The 21,442-nt window shown below is 48.0% G+C and overlaps 10 protein-coding genes across 10 annotated transcripts; 3 read left to right on the top strand and 7 right to left on the bottom strand.

Moving 5' to 3' along the window:
* Positions 1-2,135: 2,135 nt before the first annotated feature.
* Positions 2,136-3,093, top strand: N7483_006092 (60S ribosomal protein eL24; the record flags this gene model as incomplete). Its single annotated transcript, XM_057089529.1, has 3 exons — positions 2,136-2,186; positions 2,462-2,605; positions 2,812-3,093. The coding sequence occupies 3 exons, from the start codon at positions 2,136-2,138 to the stop codon at positions 3,091-3,093; spliced, it is 477 nt and encodes a 158-aa protein (XP_056949358.1).
* An 883-nt stretch (positions 3,094-3,976) lies between these two features.
* gup1 (glucosamine 6-phosphate N-acetyltransferase) lies at positions 3,977-4,639 on the bottom strand (the record flags this gene model as incomplete). The annotated part of the gene is made up of 2 exons (XM_057089528.1): positions 3,977-4,066; positions 4,145-4,639. 2 exons carry the CDS (start codon positions 4,637-4,639, stop codon positions 3,977-3,979), a joined length of 585 nt encoding a protein of 194 aa, XP_056949357.1.
* A 719-nt stretch (positions 4,640-5,358) lies between these two features.
* N7483_006090 (class II fumarate hydratase) lies at positions 5,359-7,290 on the bottom strand (the record flags this gene model as incomplete). The annotated part of the gene is made up of 6 exons (XM_057089527.1): positions 5,359-5,545; positions 5,607-6,624; positions 6,691-6,806; positions 6,883-6,920; positions 6,986-7,030; positions 7,087-7,290. 6 exons carry the CDS (start codon positions 7,288-7,290, stop codon positions 5,359-5,361), a joined length of 1,608 nt encoding a protein of 535 aa, XP_056949356.1.
* Positions 7,291-7,646: 356 nt separating this feature from the next.
* On the bottom strand, positions 7,647-8,886 carry N7483_006089 (alpha/beta hydrolase; the record flags this gene model as incomplete). The annotated part of the gene is made up of 3 exons (XM_057089526.1): positions 7,647-7,904; positions 7,966-8,280; positions 8,350-8,886. 3 exons carry the CDS (start codon positions 8,884-8,886, stop codon positions 7,647-7,649), a joined length of 1,110 nt encoding a protein of 369 aa, XP_056949355.1.
* A 959-nt stretch (positions 8,887-9,845) lies between these two features.
* Positions 9,846-11,208, top strand: N7483_006088 (putative aspartate transaminase; the record flags this gene model as incomplete). Its single annotated transcript, XM_057089525.1, has 3 exons — positions 9,846-10,925; positions 10,983-11,088; positions 11,144-11,208. 3 exons carry the CDS (start codon positions 9,846-9,848, stop codon positions 11,206-11,208), a joined length of 1,251 nt encoding a protein of 416 aa, XP_056949354.1.
* A 499-nt stretch (positions 11,209-11,707) lies between these two features.
* Positions 11,708-13,102, bottom strand: N7483_006087 (putative chitin biosynthesis protein (Chs5); the record flags this gene model as incomplete). The annotated part of the gene is made up of 2 exons (XM_057089524.1): positions 11,708-12,907; positions 13,031-13,102. 2 exons carry the CDS (start codon positions 13,100-13,102, stop codon positions 11,708-11,710), a joined length of 1,272 nt encoding a protein of 423 aa, XP_056949353.1.
* A 391-nt stretch (positions 13,103-13,493) lies between these two features.
* N7483_006086 (uncharacterized protein) lies at positions 13,494-14,012 on the bottom strand (the record flags this gene model as incomplete). The annotated part of the gene is made up of 1 exon (XM_057089523.1): positions 13,494-14,012. The coding sequence occupies one exon, from the start codon at positions 14,010-14,012 to the stop codon at positions 13,494-13,496; it is 519 nt and encodes a 172-aa protein (XP_056949352.1).
* A 574-nt stretch (positions 14,013-14,586) lies between these two features.
* On the top strand, positions 14,587-15,227 carry N7483_006085 (translation initiation complex factor eIF1A; the record flags this gene model as incomplete). The annotated part of the gene is made up of 2 exons (XM_057089522.1): positions 14,587-14,607; positions 14,799-15,227. The coding sequence occupies 2 exons, from the start codon at positions 14,587-14,589 to the stop codon at positions 15,225-15,227; spliced, it is 450 nt and encodes a 149-aa protein (XP_056949351.1).
* A 1,106-nt stretch (positions 15,228-16,333) lies between these two features.
* On the bottom strand, positions 16,334-17,960 carry N7483_006084 (uncharacterized protein; the record flags this gene model as incomplete). Its single annotated transcript, XM_057089521.1, has 2 exons — positions 16,334-16,731; positions 16,781-17,960. 2 exons carry the CDS (start codon positions 17,958-17,960, stop codon positions 16,334-16,336), a joined length of 1,578 nt encoding a protein of 525 aa, XP_056949350.1.
* A 688-nt stretch (positions 17,961-18,648) lies between these two features.
* Positions 18,649-20,933, bottom strand: N7483_006083 (uncharacterized protein; the record flags this gene model as incomplete). Its single annotated transcript, XM_057089520.1, has 6 exons — positions 18,649-19,149; positions 19,202-20,060; positions 20,113-20,239; positions 20,290-20,544; positions 20,596-20,730; positions 20,801-20,933. 6 exons carry the CDS (start codon positions 20,931-20,933, stop codon positions 18,649-18,651), a joined length of 2,010 nt encoding a protein of 669 aa, XP_056949349.1.
* Positions 20,934-21,442: the final 509 nt, after the last annotated feature.

The raw sequence follows: 21,442 nt of genomic DNA, 5'->3' as shown, positions 1-21,442 counted from the left end.
TTTTTCTTGTGCCACTACTCCGTACTTGCTCGTCTACTAGTATATGCATTCTGACGTAATTGACATGGGCCTTAATTTTACGAGTGGCTACGAAAACCCCAACAATGTATGAAGTTTAAGCCGCATACGGACTACAACTTTCTGTATGGAGATGAGTAGATCGCGAAATAGTACGGAAGTATCCAAGCGAGAATCATGTTGATGCGTTAACTCGATTTAGATAACGTATAATAGTATTTGATTGGCTGAGTCGTCTAAACTAGTTGGTTCTTCTGGAGCCATCGTGAGTGGAGATGTGAGTGCTCCATACCGTTAAACCAAAAGAGGCTAGCTGCACGACGGCGCTGATCCAGATGTCATTTCTGCCCCAAGCGCCTGAACGGGTCGATTCGCGTATAATCTTCTCCGTGCCACCGCTGATCTGAAATAACCTATTAATTTTAGTACGGTTTGACATTCCAGACTACGATGACCAATTGAAATCGATGTCATCTGTTGAGAACTACACAGCCCCACAAAAAAGAACATCCCGCCCCGATCTTAGGAGAACTGTTAACCAAGAGTAGTAAATGTAGTTTAGGGATCCACAAAAGAGTCCACCCCCCTAAAAATCCATCGGTTCATCTCGGGAGAATCTCCGACAAATGACTTTCATCATATTCATCCTTGTCAAGGAAGTTAGTTCATCTTGCATGCAGGGTATCCTGGAAACAACGTGGACACCCTTACATCCCGCGTTCTGGGATATGAAATTAGAACTCCGCCCCCTTATTCAACAGCTTCGTACTAAAGATCCGGCATATCGAGATCGGGATTTCACAACTCCAGCACTCCTCGGACCTGCAAATTCCGGAGTCCGTTATAGTGGGGAGCTGAACACCTTAAACAGTTTAGTCTTCGACAGTTCGTTGACTTTTGCAGATATTGCAAACATCATTTACAGAGATCTGCATCCTAAGTGAAGACTTTCAAATTCTACCTATTTCTATTTTGATTTTCATTCTCATCCGTCCCTTCCGCTAATTGAATGTAAAGCCTTTAATGTATAACACATACCGCCATTGGATGGCTCGTAATTGGAGGCTCAAGACGCATCAATTTCGTATTTGTCGTACTTATGAAGATAATCCACGTGGAAAAGAAGGTAGCTCAGTGGATCTCGGGATCATGTTATTTTGAACGACTAGCCCTGAAACACTGACAGTGACTATGTACAGTCCGCCTCCAGCCCCATCCATTCATGGTGGGCTGCATTTCATTCCTGGCCCAAGGGTTGCTCAGTGACAAAAAGGGTTAAATCTTGCGCCTGGATGGAGTATGAGTTTTCGTTCCAGGACAATCTTTCATGCATTGCAACATCACTCCCGTTGGGTTGGCCTTATCATCCTCCGAATTCTATAGTTGGATGGAAGGCTTCTAGCAGTTTCAATGTTCCCGCCGTGTTTGATTAAAAAAAGAAACGGTTCAGCTTAAGATAGCCAGCTCAGCCATGGGGCCGTCATGTAGGTGAGCTTAAGTCTGGAAATTGAGAGTCCTTCCAACATTCCGCAGCAGTTGGTCAAATGACCAAGGATGCATGTAAGGCTATGTGGATCTGTTGACACATGGCACATGCACATAAGGGGGACCCTGAGAAAGGATCAGAGGATTGGCGGCACATAGTATGCACCTTGCAGACAGTGTACTCCATACTCCGAGTCCAAAGCTCACTCAACGGGCACTACTTACTTTTCATCCACAAAGTCCAAGGATCTGAAATTTAGAAAATTGCAAGTATGAATGAATACTTCTAGTGAAGCTCTCCTTCGTCATATGATCAGTCCAGAGGTCATATCTATACCGTGACCTCATACCCCGTACTTTGCCTTCGATACTCTCCCCCGCCTCTCCTATGCTACGAATCCTACGAGTCATTGTATATACTCCTTCTAATGATAAGATAAGAACCTAATCGCGATAAGCCTCGATAATATAAGGATAAGATAGCTTGTGATAAGATCATGTGATCTGATCCCGAAAGGGCAGAGTGCAACACGTGACGCATTTTAGCGAGGCGCACCACAATTGGACCCAGCGACGCTACAACCGTGAACCCCGAATTTCGACCATCACCAACGCCAACCGCCACCGTCAAGATGCGTACCTACGACGACTCTTTCAGCGGCCAGAAGATCTACCCCGGCAAGGTGCGTTTTGTTTCCTGTCCCTCGAAACCCCGTCTGCGCGAGAAGGAAAATGAAAGAATGTGCGGATTCGATTCGACAATTGATTACGACACCACAACGTTATGAGATATCACCAAGGCGCCTTTTTTACGAGCTACCTCCTTTTCTCGTCGATTATTCGAACAACGTATCCGCCATTCGATCGGGACTTTATTGCGCAGACAGTTATGCGGGGATTCGATTTCGATGTGGGAACACCTTCAGATTGCTAATATTGGTTTTTTTCGTTGTTTCAGGGTAAGCTGTTCATCCGTGGTGACAGCAAGATCTTCCGCTTCCAGAACGGCAAGTCCGAGTCGCTCTTCCTCCAGCGCAAGAACCCCCGCCGCATTGCTTGGACCGTCCTGTACCGTCGCCAGCACCGCAAGGGTATCTCTGAGGTCGGTTACCAAATCCCTTTTCGTCTATCTGTTCGATTTTATGTGGAAACAAGGCCGTGGAATATCAAATACTCCATCGACAATATTCTGTGGTTCCTGATAAACGGCGCAAGAGGAGGACTATTGCTATCACATTTCATTTTGGAATGATGCACAGCATATGCAATATTAAAAACCAAAATACTGATCGGTCTTCGGATATACAGGAAGTTGCCAAGAAGCGTACCCGCCGTGCCGTCAAGCACCAGCGTGCTATCGTCGGTGCCTCCCTCGATGTGATCAAGGAGCGCCGCTCTCAGCGCCCCGAGGCCCGTGAGGCTGCCCGCAAGCAGGCCATCACTGACGCCAAGGAGAAGAAGGCCGCCTCCGCTGCCCAGAAGAAGGCCGACAAGGCCAAGAACGCCGCTTCCAAGGGTGGTGCTCAGCGCATTGCCTCCAAGCAGGGTGCTAAGGGCTCTGCCCCCAAGGTCGCCGCCAAGTCCCGCTAAATTTCCCTCTCATAAAAAGCTGGATGGTTGATTCTTTTTGACGGTTGCGATATGATGGCACTTGCGGACAATGGGCTGGAGTATTGTCTGTAAGGACTAAGGCTTAGGACCAAATTTTTTTAACCTTGTTATTTATGCAATACTATGAAATGCAGAAAATGGGACAAGGAATCTCCAATTAAAATTATTCACCCACCGCAATGTCTTGGTTCTTATCATTAGGTGATCTGTCATGGTCAAGGTCATGAGCCTTGTACGGGTTGGACCTGTCTCATCCATGATGAAGGACTCGACAGACTCATACTCTGTCTGCAAATGGTTTATGTCTGCATATGGTTTATAGGAAATTATTGTATGCCAATGACTTATGACCTTTTTGATTCCAAGGTTGTCTTCAAGTGGTCATCACAGATGTAGTGTGTAACTCCAGCGAGTACAAAGAATGATAGACTCGAGACTAAATCAAAATGGAAGTATACAGTGCCCTTCAAATGTTCAAGTTTGATTCACTAGGTATTGATGACTCGAATTGTCTGAATGCACTTCTATAAATTTACACTATTTAATGCTTGTCCTCTCCACACCCAACGCTGTGACCTCGGACGTGGTATAACGCAAGAGAATAGTACTCTGCCTTGAGCTCACTTTCCAGTCCAAAATCAGGGTTCACGAAATCCCAGGGATACATGCAAGGACATGGGCCGGTTCTTCTCTAAACAAAACAATCCTCCAAGCACCGTGTATGAATCTTCCTTGAAAAAAGGACAACCCAGTATTGAAAGCCTATCCAACTTGAAGTTCCAAATATGTCATGAACGCCAGGCCCAAGATCACGGACCACAGAATCTAGAAAGAGAACCGAAGACTCCAATAAAGCTCACGCTTAGTAGTAGTGAGCCATCTCCAGACCAGCGCGCTTAAACCCGCACTTAACATAGAAGCCCTCGTTGGCCTCGGAGCAGTCCAGGATACTCTATTAACGAATTAACCCAGTACACATAACACTCCTCAACCCTCTAGGTCCACAGAAAAAGAAGATGATGAGACATACCTTATAGCAGCCAACCTGAGCGGCAACGAAATCCAAAGCCTGAATAATCCTCAAACCCAACTTCTTTCCCTGCTGACCACTCTCAACGGCAATATCCTCAATATGACCAACCATGCCAAGCTCATGAATAAACTTGCGCTCAACAATCAGCGAGCCCGTTCCAACGATTCGATCTGCGCCATCACAGACAACAAGCATGTAGTACTCGTCATTTCGTGATGCGATCCACTCATACCGCTTATTCCACTGCTCCTCGCTGATCTCGCCGACAGTTGTCAGCACGCGCAGGACATCTAGGTATCCGCGCTGGTAGTCTGATCGGCGGAGTGGGCGGACGGTATAATCTGTTGGAAGAAGGGCGATCACATCAGGAGAGATGAGGGAGGCAGGGAAGAGGGGACCATCTGTTGAGATGTCGACGGGAGTAATGGTTGAAGACATTGTTTTGGGATCGGTGACTGGGATAGTGGATTGAGTGACTGTAGGTGTTGCCATTGTTTCAATAGAGAATATGTGAGATTGGGAGTTGTGTATAGCAGCAGTTATAGGTTGCGGAAGGAGAATTGAGACCGTGACGGGTTTTTTTGAGGTGTTTGATCTCAGGGGGGGGGCGAATTGGTAGTCGGCGGGGTTTTAGCGCAAGGGAGATCGACGGATACGAAGAAATATGTGTCTAATTAATGGGATGAATCTTTTTTTTGGAGATTATTCCCAAGAATTCGCTTTCTAATTTCTAGTCTAATATACTAGAATTGATGAGGTGAAAAAAGGGAGGAAGGAGAAATGGTGACAGAAATAGCAGTAGAAATCAACAACCACGGTACTAGTATCGGGAGTGAGACATTGCCCCTGGGGCTCTTACTATTAATACTTGGCTCATACCACTGGTGGATTCTTGGAGCACTGCCTCTGAATTTGCTTTTGGTGAATTAAGTATGGCTCTTATTGCATTAAATTCAGACATTGCACTACTCTGACGGATTATATTCGATTCATCATATGGAGATCTCAGTCTAGGGGTTTCGGTGCCTATTTATAACCCATCATAGCCCCACTATAGTAGTGACTATGCACAATATCTACATAAGGAGTGCAAGATTAAGGTCATGAATTCCAAGGTTTATTCGTGCAGAAATACAATTTTCTGATTCAGTTATACAAGCCCTATTAAACTAGTTTGATAGTGGCACATTTTGAACAGCTATGCTGTCCGTTTACTTGAACTCCTTAGGAGCAAGCATCAGCTCGGGGCGGACGTGCTTGTCAAAGTCCTCCTCGCTGAGAGCCTTGAGCTCCATAGCACTCTGCTTAAGAGTGAGACCCTTCTTGTGGGCGTTCTTGGCAACCTTGGAGGCCATGTCATAGCCAATAACGGGGTTCAGGCAGGTCACGAGCATCAGACTAAGAAGTTAATTAGTAAGTGCAAGGGATAAATTAGTAGTGAAAGGGGGTTTGAACATACCTCTCGTGCAGGAGAGAGTTGATGCGGGTCTCGTTGGCCTCAAGACCGACAACGAGGTTCTTGCGGAAGCTGTCCATACCATCGGAGAGGATGCGGACACTGTGGAGCAGGTTGCTGATCATGACGGGCTTGAAAACGTTCAGCTCGAACTGACCGTTCATACCACCGATGGTGGCAGCAACGTGGTTACCCATAACCTGGGCGCAAACCATGGTGAGGGACTCGCACTGGGTGGGGTTAACCTTGCCAGGCATGATAGAGCTGCCGGGCTCGTTCTCGGGGAGGTTCAGCTCACCCAGACCGCAACGGGGGCCGGAGCCGAGGTAACGGATGTCCTGGGCGATCTTGAACAGAGAACCAGCCAGGGTGTTCAGGGAACCGGAAGCCTCAACAACGGAGTCGTGAGCAGCCAGAACCTCGAACTTGTTGGGGGCAGTCTTGAACTCGGTGCCGGTCATCTTGGTGACCTCGGCGGCGATGGCCTCATCGAAGCCCTTGAAGGTGTTCAGACCAGTACCGACGGCGGTACCACCCTGAGCGAGGAAGCGGAGGTGGGGGATGCTAGCCTCAACACGCTCGATGTTGCGGTCCAGCTGGGCGACGTAGCCAGAGAACTCCTGGCCCAGAGTGAGAGGAGTAGCATCCTGCAAGTGGGTGCGACCAATCTTGATGATGTGCTCGAAGTTGTCGACCTTGACCTGCAGAGCGTCGCGCAGGTTCTTGAGAGAGGGAATGAGGGTGTTCTCGAGCTCCAGAACAGCGGCAATGTGCATGACAGTGGGGAAGGAGTCGTTGGAGGAGGCAGACATGTTGACGTGGTCGTTGGGGTGGACGGGCTTCTTGGAACCCATCTGGCCACCAAGGATCTCAATGGCACGGTTGGAGATGACCTCGTTGGAGTTCATGTTGGACTGAGTGCCAGAGCCAGTCTGCCAGACAACCAGAGGGAAGTGGTCCAGCAGCTTACCCTCGGCAACCTCAGCGGCAGCCTGCTGAATGGCCTCACCGATCTTGGGGTCTTTATAGATCATTAAGTTAGCTTCTCCAAACATGAAGATACTGTGTTTCGATCCATATCACTTACCGAGGCCGTACTTAATGTTAACAGCAGCGGCAGCACCCTTCAGGATACCGAAAGCCTTGACAACGGGGGCGGGCATACGGTCCTGGGGCTGGTTGATGTTGAAGTTGCCCAGAGAGCTAATTCCCCATATCTCATCAGTATCTCTTGCGATATATGCTATCTAAAATGGGTGTTCGATTTGGTTCGGCTTACCGCTGGGTCTGCGCACCCCAGTACTTGTCACCAGGGACCTGTAATGAAGACTCAGGTTAGCACTCTGCATTCAGCGATTTCAAGTTCCAGGATTCAAACTCACCTCGATCTCACCAAATGCATCGCTCTCAACACGGACACCGGAAGACTGCATTATAGTTAATAGGGCTAGCTCTTTGAGTAGATTCCAAGCTCTGTTCCTACCATCTTGAAAGTTGTGCTGAAGGCGCGCTTGCTGTTCACATGCTGAAGGCGGGGGAACTGGCCGAGACGGCTATTGGAGCTCAAAGCCCGGCTGGAACGAGCAGCAACCGACACAAGGTTGCGGGCTGCGGGGTTGGCAGCTCTGGCCGCATGTGTCAAGGTGGCCATAGAGCGCACCGCGGCTCGGGAGGTAACAGGGTTCATTGTGATTTGTGGAAGCTTGAAGCTGTGCTACAAGTCAAGAAAAAGGGCCCAATGGCTTGCTCGGGTGGAGAAGATCGCGGAAGATGAGGACAAGGGTCTCCCTTTATAAACAGCAACCAAAAAAAAGAAGAAAAGAAGAAACATTCAACTCCGACTTGGTAGAGCCGACTCTTCCCGGTATCGGCATAACAATACCACACCGCTGGGCCGATCTGCCGTGGAGCGGTGACAGGCAAAATAAAGATAATGACGAAGTAATATTGGTATTCTAATTGTATTGTATGGTCCCGGTGCGCTTATACGTTCATCCCCTGAACTCGATAGATCATCATCTATTTATCTGATTTGATCCATCTTCATGTCCCGACTTCCCGCTTCAATGCCGCAATCACAGCTGCATTGCCCTGTTGCCCAATCTGAAGTATTCCATCTAAAGCCTGAAAAGTATGCGGAGCCCCCGGAAACCGCTTCAATTCTACCGGTACCCCTGCAGCTTTCAGCTTGGCTGCATACGCTTCGCCTTCATCACGCAGCGGGTCAAGCTCGGCAGTAGAAACCAGAGCTGGAGCTAGTCCCTCAAAGCTAGAGGCAAGTATGGGGGAGATCTTCCAGTCCTGCAAATTGATCAAAACAAGTCAGGTGGGTCCAATGTAAACAATTGGCTGGAAAACTCACCTCGTCAGAGGGTGGGGGTCGAGGGACGCCGAGGAAGTGCCGATGGAAGTATGCCATACGGGCCATGGGCAATGCTGGAGCAAACTCCATCTCTCGATAAGATTCATAAGGGCAATTATCCCTGTCGAACTCTCCTTCGGGCGTGAAATGGTGCATGTCGCACACGGGCACAATCAATACCTGTAGCCCCAGAGGAATTCCCTCATTGCGACAAAGATGAGCAACAACAGCTGCAAGATGACCGCCGGCGGATGCACCGCCTACAGCAAACCTGCCAGTATCAAGATTGAATTCTGTGGCTTTTTCAGTGCGAATCTACAGATAACTCATGTTAGCCTTGACAAATCGGACACCAGTAGTTCCCGAGGTCAGGAAGCTGCATACCCAATTGAAAGCCGCCCAACAGTCCTCTACTGGAATTGGGAAGGGATTCTCAGGCGCCAGGCGATAGTCCACATCGAAGGCGACAAGGTCTCCGGCAAGGCCATCGACAAGGGTCTTGCAGAAATCATGGTCCGTACTGAGGTTTCCGAATACCCATCCGCCACCGTGAAAGTTGATATAAGCTGCACGTTTCTTTTGCTCGCCCTGCTCATTTAACTTTGGATGAGGCTCAAAGATACGAATAGTAATCTCGCCTCCCTTCACTGGGCACTTTTGCTCAGTGATGCGATAAATGTCGGGACTCTGGGCACGACCATAGGCGACTAGAAAGCGGGCAGGGTTCTTTCGAAACTCTTCAATTGGAACTTCGTGAGTATGTAAACGCCCTGCATTGTGCTTATTGTAATGTTCCACATAGACCGGATCGTATCGATCAACCAACTCTGCGGGAATACTGTTGTGTAGTGGTTGTTGAATCTCATTGAACTGCGGCTTATGGAGAGCCGGGTTATCCACCAGATACTCTTGCTGAGACATGTTTGTAGGACCAATTTACTCAAATTTGATTTCAGAGATAAAATAAGTTATTGAGTAGTAATAATTCTGGAACGCATCTGAGATGTCTGCTTATAACTGTGAGGGGAAATTAAAGTCGGGGAGTATCATTGCGCAATGATTGGCTTATAGAGTGATACGCGGGGTTTTGGCCGCCTGTGCATCTTATCCCAACTTCATCAACATGATAGGCACTTCTCCATCAATCTTTTCTTCACATCACTGTTATGATTCAATATTTGATCGTCTCAGACACTCGAGACGCCTCGGGCTCAAGTTTACAAGATGCAAATAGCCTCATCTTGTCAGCAGTGTGCTTGTGGAACCTGGTATGGGACCCTAGACTGGAATATATCTCTACTATGGATCTCTTTCACACCAAGTTGCCCAGGTGATCTTACTAGTACTAGTAGTAGTACTCGGACGCCTGTCTGTGCACAGATCTATACTAGGAAGTATGCCTATTTTGTCTTTACTTGCATCCTTGGTCATTTGATCCTATCTATTCAAACGAATCTAACCTTTCACCAGTCCGCGAGTCAGCATGCATTTTGATGACGTCCCCCGCCGATAACAGTATCACTAGACTCGTGCCGGTGGACCGAAACCTTCAAATTTGAAACCAAGGTTTCTTTCATATCGGTTAACAATGGGAAATATACCCTCGTGACATCTCAAAAGATGAATTTGAAGATCCGGTTCGATGAAAGATCTGGGGAAACCGGCATTAAGCGATAGTTCCCGCGGGCAAAAAAAGATCTTTGAATGCGATATCGGGTTGACTCAGCATCCCCAGTTCAGACCCATACATTCGGGTTTTATTCCGTGAATTCCCCCCATTGAACATTACACTATTGTCCCTAAGGTTACTGCACTATTTTCAAAGAATTCAATTCCAATTGCACACAAAAACTTCATATATACAATTTTTATAAACCATCATGGCCCCAGTCCCCACCCGCCTCAATGTGGCTCCCGTCCCTGGTGACGAGATCTTTGCCTTGAACGCCGCCTTCTTCGCCGATACCAACCCACAGAAAGTTAGTCTGGGCGTCGGTGTCTACCGTACAGATGACGGAAAGCCATGGCCCTTGCCAGTTGTTCAGAAAGCCGAGAAGGAATTGGCCGCCGAGAACGACCTCATGCGACACGAATACACCGCGATCGAGGGCGACGTTCCCTTCCTAGGACTGGCGCGGGATCTGATGTTTGGATTCGAGAGCGGCAACGGTGACGTCGAGGCCAAGGCACGCATTGCATCCGTGCAGACCGTCGCCGGAACTGGTGCAAACCACCTTGGTTCCCTGTTCCTGGCGCACCACATGAAGCCGCGCTCCGTGTGGCTGTCGAACCCATCATGGGCGAACCACATGACGATTTGGGAATTGGCCGGTGTGCCCCGAAAGACATACCCGTACTACCACGCTGCGACGCGGTCGTTCGATTTCGAAGGCATGATCGCCACGCTGGAGTCTGAGGCGGAGGAAGGTGATGCAGTTCTGCTGCATGCTTGTGCGCATAACCCTACCGGTCTAGACCCTAACAAGGAGCAATGGATGGCTATTGCGGATTTGTGTGAGCGTAAGAATTTGTTCCCCTTCTTCGACTCTGCCTATCAGGGTTTCGCCTCGGGTTCCGTTGAGGAGGATGCTTGGGCTGTGCGATACTTCTTCAACAACAAGCCGGATATGGAGATGTGTGTTGCACAGTCCTTCTCGAAGAACTTTGGTCTGTACGGTCAGCGTGTTGGTGCTTTCCACTACGTGACTAGCCGCGGTGCCACTTCTATCCGTGATATTGTGGTGAACAACCTATGCCATCTTATTCGTGGCGAGTTCTCCATGGGTCCCCGTATTGGTACCACTATCGTCAAGAAGATCTTGACTAATGATGAGTTGGTTGCCGATTGGCATAAGGATTTGGAGGTTATGAGCTCTCGTATAAAGTCTATGCGTAAGGCTTTGTACGATGAGCTGGTTCGCTTGAAGACCCCCGGTACCTGGGAGCACATTATCGAGCAGGTAAGTTTTGGCTCTATACTTTGAGTGAAGTTTCAACAAGAGGCTAATATCATACAGAACGGCATGTTCTCCTACACTGGTCTTACCATCAAGCAAGTCCACGCTCTGAAGGACCAGTACCACATCTACCTGCTCAAGTCTGGCCGAGCATCTATCAGTGGCTGTAAGTGTTTCTCTGTGCTCATCCTGGACAATATAGTAACTATTTTTTGCAATAGTGAGTGAGAAGAATGTCAAGTACGTGGCTCAGGCCATTGACGATGTTATTCGCACCGTCCTTTAAATTTGATGATTTACGCATATACGATTGCGCTTGAACATTTGGTCGAATTTTTCGGTCTGCATTTATCAGAACGACCCCTGATATTTCAGTCATTTAGATACCTTTGAAAGATGTGATGAGATGCATTAGGCAGGGCTAACTGTCCTTACCTACTTACGATTGTTGATGATAGACTTCATAGAGAACTTGAATGACAGCCATCTTATGGTTCATACTATACTACCAGTACTCTCTCGCTCAGTAAATACTAAACACGTGAAACTATCATGCTATAAAATATCAAATTGATCAAGGGACTGCTATCTACTGTACATGAAGAATCCACACAGAATCAAATAACAGATTGGGCATCGAGCATTCATTACTAAAACACGCTGCTGATAAATAAAACCGCAAAGACATAAAACTGTTATTTCTGGCCAGTGGTAGTCAGAGCGCCCACAAGAGAAAAAGTCACGGTAGAATATATGGATCACGGACGAGAAAAGAAACAAGCACACTAAAGAGTCACCTCACTAAAATCGCCTTCGCCCTCTTTGCCTTTACCCTTACTTTTCTCATCCTGTGACTCGGGCTCTTCGTCAGGTCTGTTTTGTGGTAGTGTAGTCTCTTTATTATCCTCTTTACCATCATCTGCCTTGGGTTCTGCATCATCTGCCTTGGGTTCTGCATCATCTGCATCCAAAGGCTTCTCTTCAGACACCGGAACAGGCTCAGCATCACCGTTCTGCTGAGGAGATTCCTCGGGGGTTTCGGACTCGTCCTTTGGCGGAGGTGGGGGCGCAACATCATCATCCTCTGAGCTAACCTCTTGTGTTTGCGCTTGTGGTTGAATACTAGTTTCCCCACCAGGGAAAGGCGTCAGAGGCGGCTCAGCAGCAGGTTGAGGTTGTTCAGTGCGCTGCGGCTGAGTGCTAGGTCTACCCTGGGTAGTCGTAGCCGCGGACATAGTCGAAGTAGTGCGCTGATGCGAAGAGCCATGAATAACATTAAGTTGACGGGCCTTGGGATCCGCATTGAGGTAGTATCCACGGACACCTGCAATAGTACCCTCCGACTCACAAGCGTCGACCCATTCTGGTACAACAACGGGGATGTTCATCTCGACAGCCTTCTCCCACAAAGGACCGCGGCCCTCTGTGCAAACAAAGTGGGTGGTATCAATGCGTACGGAGTCAATCATCTTTCCACCGATACGTTCAAGTGTCTCGCCCAATGCTTCCTTGCGCGCCGGGTCCACAATGCCAGGAGTGACGGTAATACCGGATAGATCGGTCATCTTGTGCGTGCGGCATGTCAACTTCTCTGACTGGTAAGTACCGGCTGTCGTGCGCAAGACCAAGTGGAATGTGTACTCGGAGTGAATAGCCAGACCACTGATCTTAGTGCTGCGCGTCTCGAGCGGGCGGGGTATGGAACCAGCCTTGGAGTTATTGCGGTAGAGGGAGAGGGATTTCAAGGACGCGGTAGCCAGGTCGATGGGGTCCCATTCTAGGACAAGGGAGGTCTGAGTAGCATTTCGGAGACGAAGAATAGGCGGCGACGGAGTCTTCACACCGTATGTGTTTAGGATGCGCTTCTGAAGGGACTGGAAGGCTGTTGCGTTGGCTGTCTCGGCGGCGTGGTTACGCGCAACTGTGATATCGACAATGCTGCCAGAAGAAATATTGTTCGGGAGTAGAACAGATGGGAATTCAATCTAGTGAGTTTCATGTTAGTTATGTATCGTTGATGTTGGGGTATTTGTTTGCGCTCGGCACAATTGACAAGTTCCATTGATGTTTGGGCGGCGCCTGAGGCGACCAGGGGCTGGAAAGCTTACGAGGCGATTGTCTTTGGTTAGGAGCACGGCGACGCCGGCATCTACCTTGCCAACAGTCAAGGAGACCAGCATTCTGAATTAATTTGAGGAGGAAAGAAGGGTATCGGAAGTGGTGGTCGAAGATAGGAAGAGTTGTAGTTGACAAGTCCCGTGTTGATTCCGCCAGATCGGCGTTTTAGCGAGGCTCCAGGCATTGACATTGCCCGGCGGGAGCTAAGATACGGCTTTGTTCGACATGGATATTTACTTAGTTCCATACTTCGAACCATTTACATTTGATGGATAATATTTGTTTTCATTGGTTAGTCTCGAGTAGAGATGCAATAAATTGTTCATAATTTGAAACCCAACGCCGCCATGCAGCAAGTCGCAATGCAATAGTGTACAAGAAAGCTATAGTGCTGAAGTATGTAGTCAGGCACCTGGCCAGATAATATAATACATATGAATGATACAGGTCCAATCACGACTTCGACTTCGGCTTCTTAGAAGATTTGGAAGACTTCAAATGACTCGCAGGCTTCTTAGATGCACGCTCCAGATGAGCGGACCGAAGTCTCAGTATATTCCCCAGAAGGCGATCCGCATCGTCCCGGAACGTTTCGAAGCTCTGACCAACACCACTAGGGCGGACGACGACCTCCAAAGAGCCCGTCAAGTTATATTTTGGAGGAACCGGGAAATCAGATAGAGGCTTCCCCGAGTCGTCAAACCCATGATTCCTCAACGCTTGTTGAAATGCGAGGCGTGCTTTGCGGGCACACCACGAGCGAACCACCCGCCTGAGGTCCCCGATAGGCGCTACTGATGCCCGCCACCATAGAGTATTTGGATCGCGGGTCGCATGCATGTGTGCAATTTTGGGGTGAATCGGATGGAAAGGAGAGCCTAAGTAACGTTGCGCAACCGGGGGGATGACATTTTGCGGGCAGTATCGGAGAAGGAGGCTGGACGAGAAGGTCGAGGAGGTCAACCACTTCATAATGAGTCAATGAAGACTGTGAAATTCCGGACTAATTTCCAAGAGGTTGAATTGTGGTATGAGTAAATTTGTCTCATTATGAATCCAAGTCGAGAGCCATGCAGTATGACACGAGTTGACTCATGCGGCCAAGTGGTTCAGAGTTTGGGGCGTCCCGGGTCCACTCTAGGGCTGGAAAGTAGATGGGAATTTGAAATATTGATTTTGCGAGTTGTTCAAGCTACTTATAGCTTCTCCAGACCCAGGCACTGGAAAGTCCAGAAGTTGTTACTGAACATTGTTATCGCGTGCTGCTTCCTGTATTTTTCTGCCAGTACATTAATAGGCGGTAAGACTTCGGCGCCACTGGCCTAACAAACAAGGCATAAATCGCCACCTGGGTGCCTGGTTACCTAAGCAGAAGATTTGAGCAGGGCATCCATCTGGGCACAGATCCCCCACTCAACTCTCTTTCTTCTCACTCGACCACTCCGGGGATCATCTTCTCTTTTTCCCTTCTATCGACGGTGAAAAAGAACCAAGAGTACCATCACATAGCCAGACACCAGTCCAGTGAAGGTTACACCCCACCGCTATGCCCAAGAACAAGGGAAAAGTACGTGCGCAAAATATTCAGCCCCTCCTTGTTTGGAATGTGTCACCCCGCCACCCTCACTCATGGGTAGCCAACTACCCAAATATGAGGATGTGAGCATGGCAGAGGGTGTCTACTTCTTTCATGATCCCATTTTTACCACCTTCCGCGTCATTTTTCTCTTTGACTCAAATTCTAACAACTTTGTACAGGGCGGTAAGAACCGTCGTCGTGGAAAGAACGAGAACGACAACGAGAAGCGTGAGCTCGTCTTCAAAGAGGATGGCCAAGAGTACGCCCAGGTTGTCAAGATGCTCGGTAACGGCCGCCTCGAGGCTCTTTGCTTTGACGGCGAGAAGCGTCTGGCTCACATTCGTGGCAAGCTCCGCAAGAAGGTCTGGATCAACCAGGGTGACATTATTCTCCTCTCGCTGCGCGACTACCAGGACGAGAAGGGTGATGTTATCATGAAGTACACCGCCGACGAGGCCCGTTCCCTGAAGGCCTACGGTGAGCTTCCCGAGCACGCCAAGATCAACGAGACCGATACCTACGGCGCTGAGGGCTTCGAGGACAACGTCGAGTTCGACGAGGACCGCGAGAGCGAGGACGAGAAGGAAATCGATGTCGACGAGCTCTAAGCTCACCCCTTCCTACCCCCAGAGCTCGATGCTCTATGCCCTGTAAGAGTGCTATTCTGCATAGTGCTCTTCAGATGTGCCGCCACAAATCCCTTCTATACTGCCGCTGGTGGTAGTCAGCTACACCTGGATTTATTGCCCCCGATCAAGACTTGAACTCCTCCTTGAACTTCACGAGGTATTCGACATACGATCACTTTTGTTCGTCCCGTTTCACCTTTCAAAACGCGCAGACACTAGTAAAACCTTCAATCACTCCTCAATGCTGCACTTTTCCCGCCACAGTTATGTATGAGGATAAACGGCCTCCCCTACCCTTATTGGGCGCATCGACAAGTATCAGGGCATGGAACAATCGACGCCAAGGTTTCGGAATTTGTATGTTGGCGGGTATGGGTTTCTGGAGTCATTGTATCTCTTACAGTTCCCTATTTGTCTATGCGAAGCATCCGGACCCATGCTACAGAGAAAACTGGATGCAGCGCGCATGATGACCCTGCGTGTTTGCTTCCTTGCATTGCATTGCATGCTATGTGTCTTGCTCTGTTTAGCCTTGCTTTCCTTCCATTCCTTTCTAGTCATAGAATTATGAAAAAAGGTCGCGAGAATTGAAAATAGTCTTTGCTTGATGAGTTGCAATAATCATAGGCTCGTAGTATGACATCAAGTCTTAGCACCGCGCTTCATGCGGCGCTATAACAAGGAATCTAGGGAAGGTATGCACTTGGCTAGGGGTTCCGCTCTATTAAATGGACGCCCTCTATGTATCCCAATGCAATTTAACTAAACACACATACTTCGGGACTGTCAGTGGTACCCAAAAATAACCATCGTATTATGACATCTGGATTGTATGGCTTATGCCCTGTCTAGAACTACTACTGACCTGCAACCCCCCAAAAAATCACCAATACATCCATTATTCACCATCATGATATTGTAACTAAAAAAAAGCACATTCATCACAGCAGGCAGTTCAACGCTGATTCCATCAAACAGTCTCCTCCATCCATAGTTCCATTGAAATGAAAGATACCAAGCCTGCTTCCTTGTACGTGAGTGCTAGGTACCATATTAAGATCAAACAATTATAAGCAAAGGAACAATTATATTTCAAATTCCAAGCCCTCAAGATAGCCCTTCAGCATCGTGAAAATGGATTTAAAGGATGCGTTGGAGCAGGCATGTGGAGAGTGACGAGAGTTGGATCGATAACTCGAAAAACTTGAATAGTCTGAATAGCCTGAGAGTGGAGAATACCATTGGGGTGATTGAAATGCCAGGACTCTCTGAACAAGAGAATGGTAAGTCAAATTCATAAAAGGAGCCTCCGGTTTCGGTGAAAGCAGATCATATGAATTCATATGAATCGTCAAAGCCCCATACATGATTGAACGGCACTCGAAACAACACCCCCGAGTACCGTGTATGAAGGCATCGCGGGTTTCATGAAGAAGGGTAATTAAGTTGTCGATAGCCTCCTGTCGACAGGTATTCATTGAATCTGCATTCAATTAGTTCTAAATCACTTATGAAAGATCTTTCACCCTTACCTATAACTTGGTACGATACTGGGAGTCCCCAACTATCAATCCAACCATCACTATGTGACATCACAATCGAAGTTGATGCTTTGAATTGGAGAGGAAGTTGGAAAAACCAAGAAATCCATAGCCATAATACCAAATCCCGAGAAAATGTCATGGGTAAAGCCTCGTCCAGATTTTTTATCCATATATCCTTCAGGATATGCAAAGGCTCCTTGCACTTATAGTAGTCTGTGATGACAGCAACTTGGGCAAGCATCTCGAGGGTAAGCTTTTGTGGGATATTATAGTGCTGCCCATGAATAGCACGCAGCACAATCAAGAGTGCTTCGATGTTCCAGCTTTCTGCATCGACCTCAACTGACCCCTTTTGCGCAAAGGTAATGCTTTCTTTCCAACCACCAGTCAACATGGTTTCAAAGACTGGGGAGGCAAGTATCATATGCTTCGCAGAGACTTGAATACGATAACAAGTACTATCCGAAGCCTCGATGAAATCTGCTTCGGCAGCGGAGTCTTCAACAGCAGGCTCTTCGGGGGTAGGATACTCTGCAGCGGACTCCTCGGCAGCAAACTCCTCGACAGTAGGCTCTTCGGGGGAAGGATATTCTGCAGCGGACTCTTCGGGGGCAGGCTCTTCGGTAGCAGGCTCTTCGGGGGCAGGCTCTTCGGGAGCAGGCTCTTCGGGGGCAGGCTCTTCGGGGACAGGCTCTTCGGGGGCAGGCTCTTCGGGGACAGGCTCTTCGGGGGCAGGCTCTTCGGGGGCAGGCTCTTCGGGGGCAGGCTCTTCGGGGGCAGGCTCTTCGGGGGCAGGCTCTTCGGGAGCAAAATCCTCAACAGCAGGCTCTTCGGGGGTAGGATATTCGGCAGCGAAGCCCTCGACAGCAGGCTCTTCATTCAAATCACCGCCAGACCATCCCTTCTTGCCCTTCTTCTTATTCTTCTTTGTCTTATTCTTCTTTGCCATTTTCTTTTCCCTGACAGTCGGCTGCGGGTATTCAAAAGAGAGTTCCAGTGCGGGTGTTGCTTCTGAAGGACTTTGAGAACTATCACGCATCTCCAGATGGTCATGAGTATCTCCAGCAGTGTTCATATTCTCGACCGGCTGGGCAAAAGCACAGTCTGCATTGCGCAATACTATGACCACTTCGCCGTTTGGATCTATAACATGAGTTGGTAGCTTCATATTGGTTTTTGAATGGACTTAAAGCTACAGGCTGAGATGTTTTGGCCTCAGATTTGAAATGAGGGAATAATATGTGAATGATCTGAGATAGATTCCAACATTGAAGGTTGGGCTTGGAGAGCAAACATTTGAAGAGGAGCAATCTGGGGATCAGGCACAGATGCAGATCAGCCCAGCTAACAAATTTACAGTACTGTAACATATGTAAAATAACTCATTCGAAGATTGAATTCGACCTAGACCTCAGGCTTGGAAAGATAAAAAACACAACCTTGAAAACGAAGGGCCTAATCATGTGCAGGGTTTCTCCCCAGTCACTAAATGTAGGTACCCGATATGCCGTTGACCGCGATGAAGCGGATATAGTCCGATTTCGAACGGATACCTCTATAAACACAGATACGTTGTCTGTCATTCCTATCTAACAATTCACAAAATAGAGAAATTCTCTGGGCTATAACTACATGTTGTGAATGCTGTCTTGCAACTTGATGGCGGGACAAGTGTTGAGACCAGGCGAAGACCTCCTGATTCTCCGTAGAGACTATTCATCCCATTACCAAAATGGTTTACACGATCCGCAAAACTTGACATCAGGTGCCATAATGCAAAGCATCAATATGATACTTAGCAGAAGGAAATAACAAAGACTCAGATCAACATAAAAGAAAAGAAAAGGCTAAACCCCTTACGAGTCCAAACTCCCTTCACCCCCAGTAGACCCATCCACACATCCAAAATCCCCAAACATGGCCTTAGCAGCCGCCTGCCAAGTAGTCTCCTGCTTCAAATAGTTATCCAGAGTATAGAAAAGTCGACACTCAGCGGCCTCATAAATAAATTGCAGTGGCGTTTCATCATCCTCTGGATCATACTCATTCCTCAGATTCAGATTCCCGCTCCACTCATAAGTCTCCTGAGTACTAGGACTGGAGTCATTGAATGCCTTCCACTGAGAAGTAGTGAGAAGTGGAGAAGATGTATTAGCTGCGTTGCGGATCAAGGTATTCGCTTGTTGAATGTAGCCAGTTACGTAGCCGACGCTGAGTGATTGACCACCCTTTACGCCGCCGACGCCTTGCATGGGTGCATTTTTTGGACGACCGCCAAATGCGATGGTGCGCACGCCTTGGCGTTTCATCAGCTTGACGAAGAAGGCACAGGTAGAGACACAGTCGCCGTCTGTCATCTGAAAGGCATTAGCTTTGCGCTACACAGTGTTAGAAAGATAATTAACTTACAATGGCAATGTTCTCAGCGGAGAAGAGAGCCTTTGAAGGGTTAAGTGGAATGGATCCATAACCATTAATCGGGTATACCTTTGTGGAGCTGGATGTGTAGTTGAAGTTGGCGAGCAGACTAGACGAAGAGCTATCTAGGATATCATGAGGTCCATAGAGATCTTGCCAAGATGAAAAACTGGTTGTCTGGTTTGGCATAACTGTTTCTTTGTAGGCAAAGATGTTGCTCGAATCGTCCGTATAGTCGCGAGAATATGCCTGAGTCAAATACCTCGCAGTCTCGTGGGCTCTGAATCGTGTTGCAGTGTACGGAGTAGACTCGGGGAAGAAGATTCGAGACATGTCTATTCCTGTTGACATGTACCCTCCTGGGTTACCGGTGACATCGATAAGGACTTTCGTCTTCCCCTCTGCAGTGGCATTCTTCAGAAAGTTGATGGCTACCTGTGCCATTTGGGATGGATTGCCAGCGAAAGTAGGCAGAAACATGATTGCCGTATCTTCCAGACCCGTCAAATTCGAGAAATACCCAGCTATTGAGCTAGCATCGCCCAATGTAGGGTCGGGAAAACCAGCTACTTCGGATGCCTGCTCTGCACCGGCAGTGGAGTCTGAGGAAGTCTCTGTTGATAGGGATTGCGGAAGACAGTGGATGCTATATAGTTCTGTTCCACTGTCGTAGGTGAAGTATCGTTCCACGGGGATCGCTGTCTTTTTCACGGTCTGAGTGGTGCCATTTGAGTACTTGATAGGGAGCTCAGAGCCCTCAGTCCAAGCTCCGTTGGTAGCCCATATACCGTTTGGACTTATCGGTGTATTTGTAACACTGCGAGCTAGCGCAGGGAAGACACGGTTGTACCTGGGATTTTCAGTAATTGAAAAGGATGAACGTTTGATTGTGGTAAACCTACTGGGCGTCCTGATCTTGTAGACTTTGGCTGAAGGCATATGACTCGAGATATTCCGCAACAGCAGTCCCATTTATTGTCTCAATAGGTGAAACAGTTTTCACGTCATTTGACTGGTGCATTGCATCACCTGACAGACGGTTAGCACATAGGACGGAATGGAGGTAGAAAGCTTCATACTCAGCGTGTACACATCTGGAAGTGAAAGTCCATCTGACGATATAGATACAATAGGTAGATCAATTTCAAAGTTGAATATTGCCTGTGAGCACAGGGTAAACACCAAATGGCCATCATGTGCCGAGTTTATCACATTCGAAATGTCTAAATCCATCTCAAACTGACTGGAGTAGCTGGTGTTGTTGACTTTGTCTATGATAGAATCAATTCCACCCAGAATATCTGTGGCTGGCATTTGGTAACCTGAAGGGGGCTCTGAGATAAATTTTTAGTATTGATTCATCGAACAAGGTCTGGGATTCATACGCTTGAGGATGTCAATCGTGGATTGGAACTCCAGGATTTTGCGAACTTGATTCAGAAAGATACTTGCACGATTTGTATCGAACGGCATAGACATGAGGCATTGGTATGCTAGCTCGTATGGAAGCGAAGTGGTTGCTACAAAAATTGAGATTAGTCCGAGTCCTGTTCAAATGTTTATTGTTATGAAGAGGTGCCATTGACATACTTTGATCCTGACTAGTACTATCAGAAGACATTTGAGTGATCTGCGCACATGGCTCGACATTGCGTGCATTCTTGCTGGCCTTGCCAACTGCCAGCAACAGGGCCTGGGTTAACAAGATTGTCGTGAACTTCATGGTTGAAGATTGCAGACAACCAGACTCGGATTCTGCGAGATTGGTTTTCAACGAGGCTTGTCTGAAGGTACTCCACTCAGGGGTCTGGTGGACCCTTGCGTGCCCTTTCTTTGTGAGCGGATCGGCACGCCCAGTACCCAGCCAGAACCCAGCCACGCTGAGATTAACCAGTGCGGATTAAAATTTCGGTGGTACTCTGCATTTGGGTTCGAGTATATCGGTGTGATTACTTGGCTAGTTCCTGACGGTTCACCCAAAACCAGAAGGTTCAACTTGGGACTAGATGTTCAAGATTTCATGAGCCTCGAGTGCTAAGGCAAGTACGAACTTGGTTGCCTTGACTACCCACCTGGGCAACATTATAGCTGCCCGCTTTGGTTTGAATGGTGAATATTTCGATCAAAAAGGCATCGAATTTTGACAAATGATCTTTATTGGAGTCTGAGATCAACGCATTGGAGGATTCATGGTAGGTACAGTCTGGAGCTTGAAAGTGTAGATATGCACCA

This window comes from Penicillium malachiteum (assembly GCF_028827825.1).
Source record: "Penicillium malachiteum strain IBT 17515 chromosome Unknown utg000002l:1.0-8849297.0:1.0-8852440.0, whole genome shotgun sequence".
Classification (NCBI taxonomy): Eukaryota; Fungi; Ascomycota; class Eurotiomycetes; order Eurotiales; family Aspergillaceae; genus Penicillium; species Penicillium malachiteum.
Note: the sequence above shows the minus strand (reverse complement) of the source record. Positions and strands in the feature narration are given on the sequence as shown.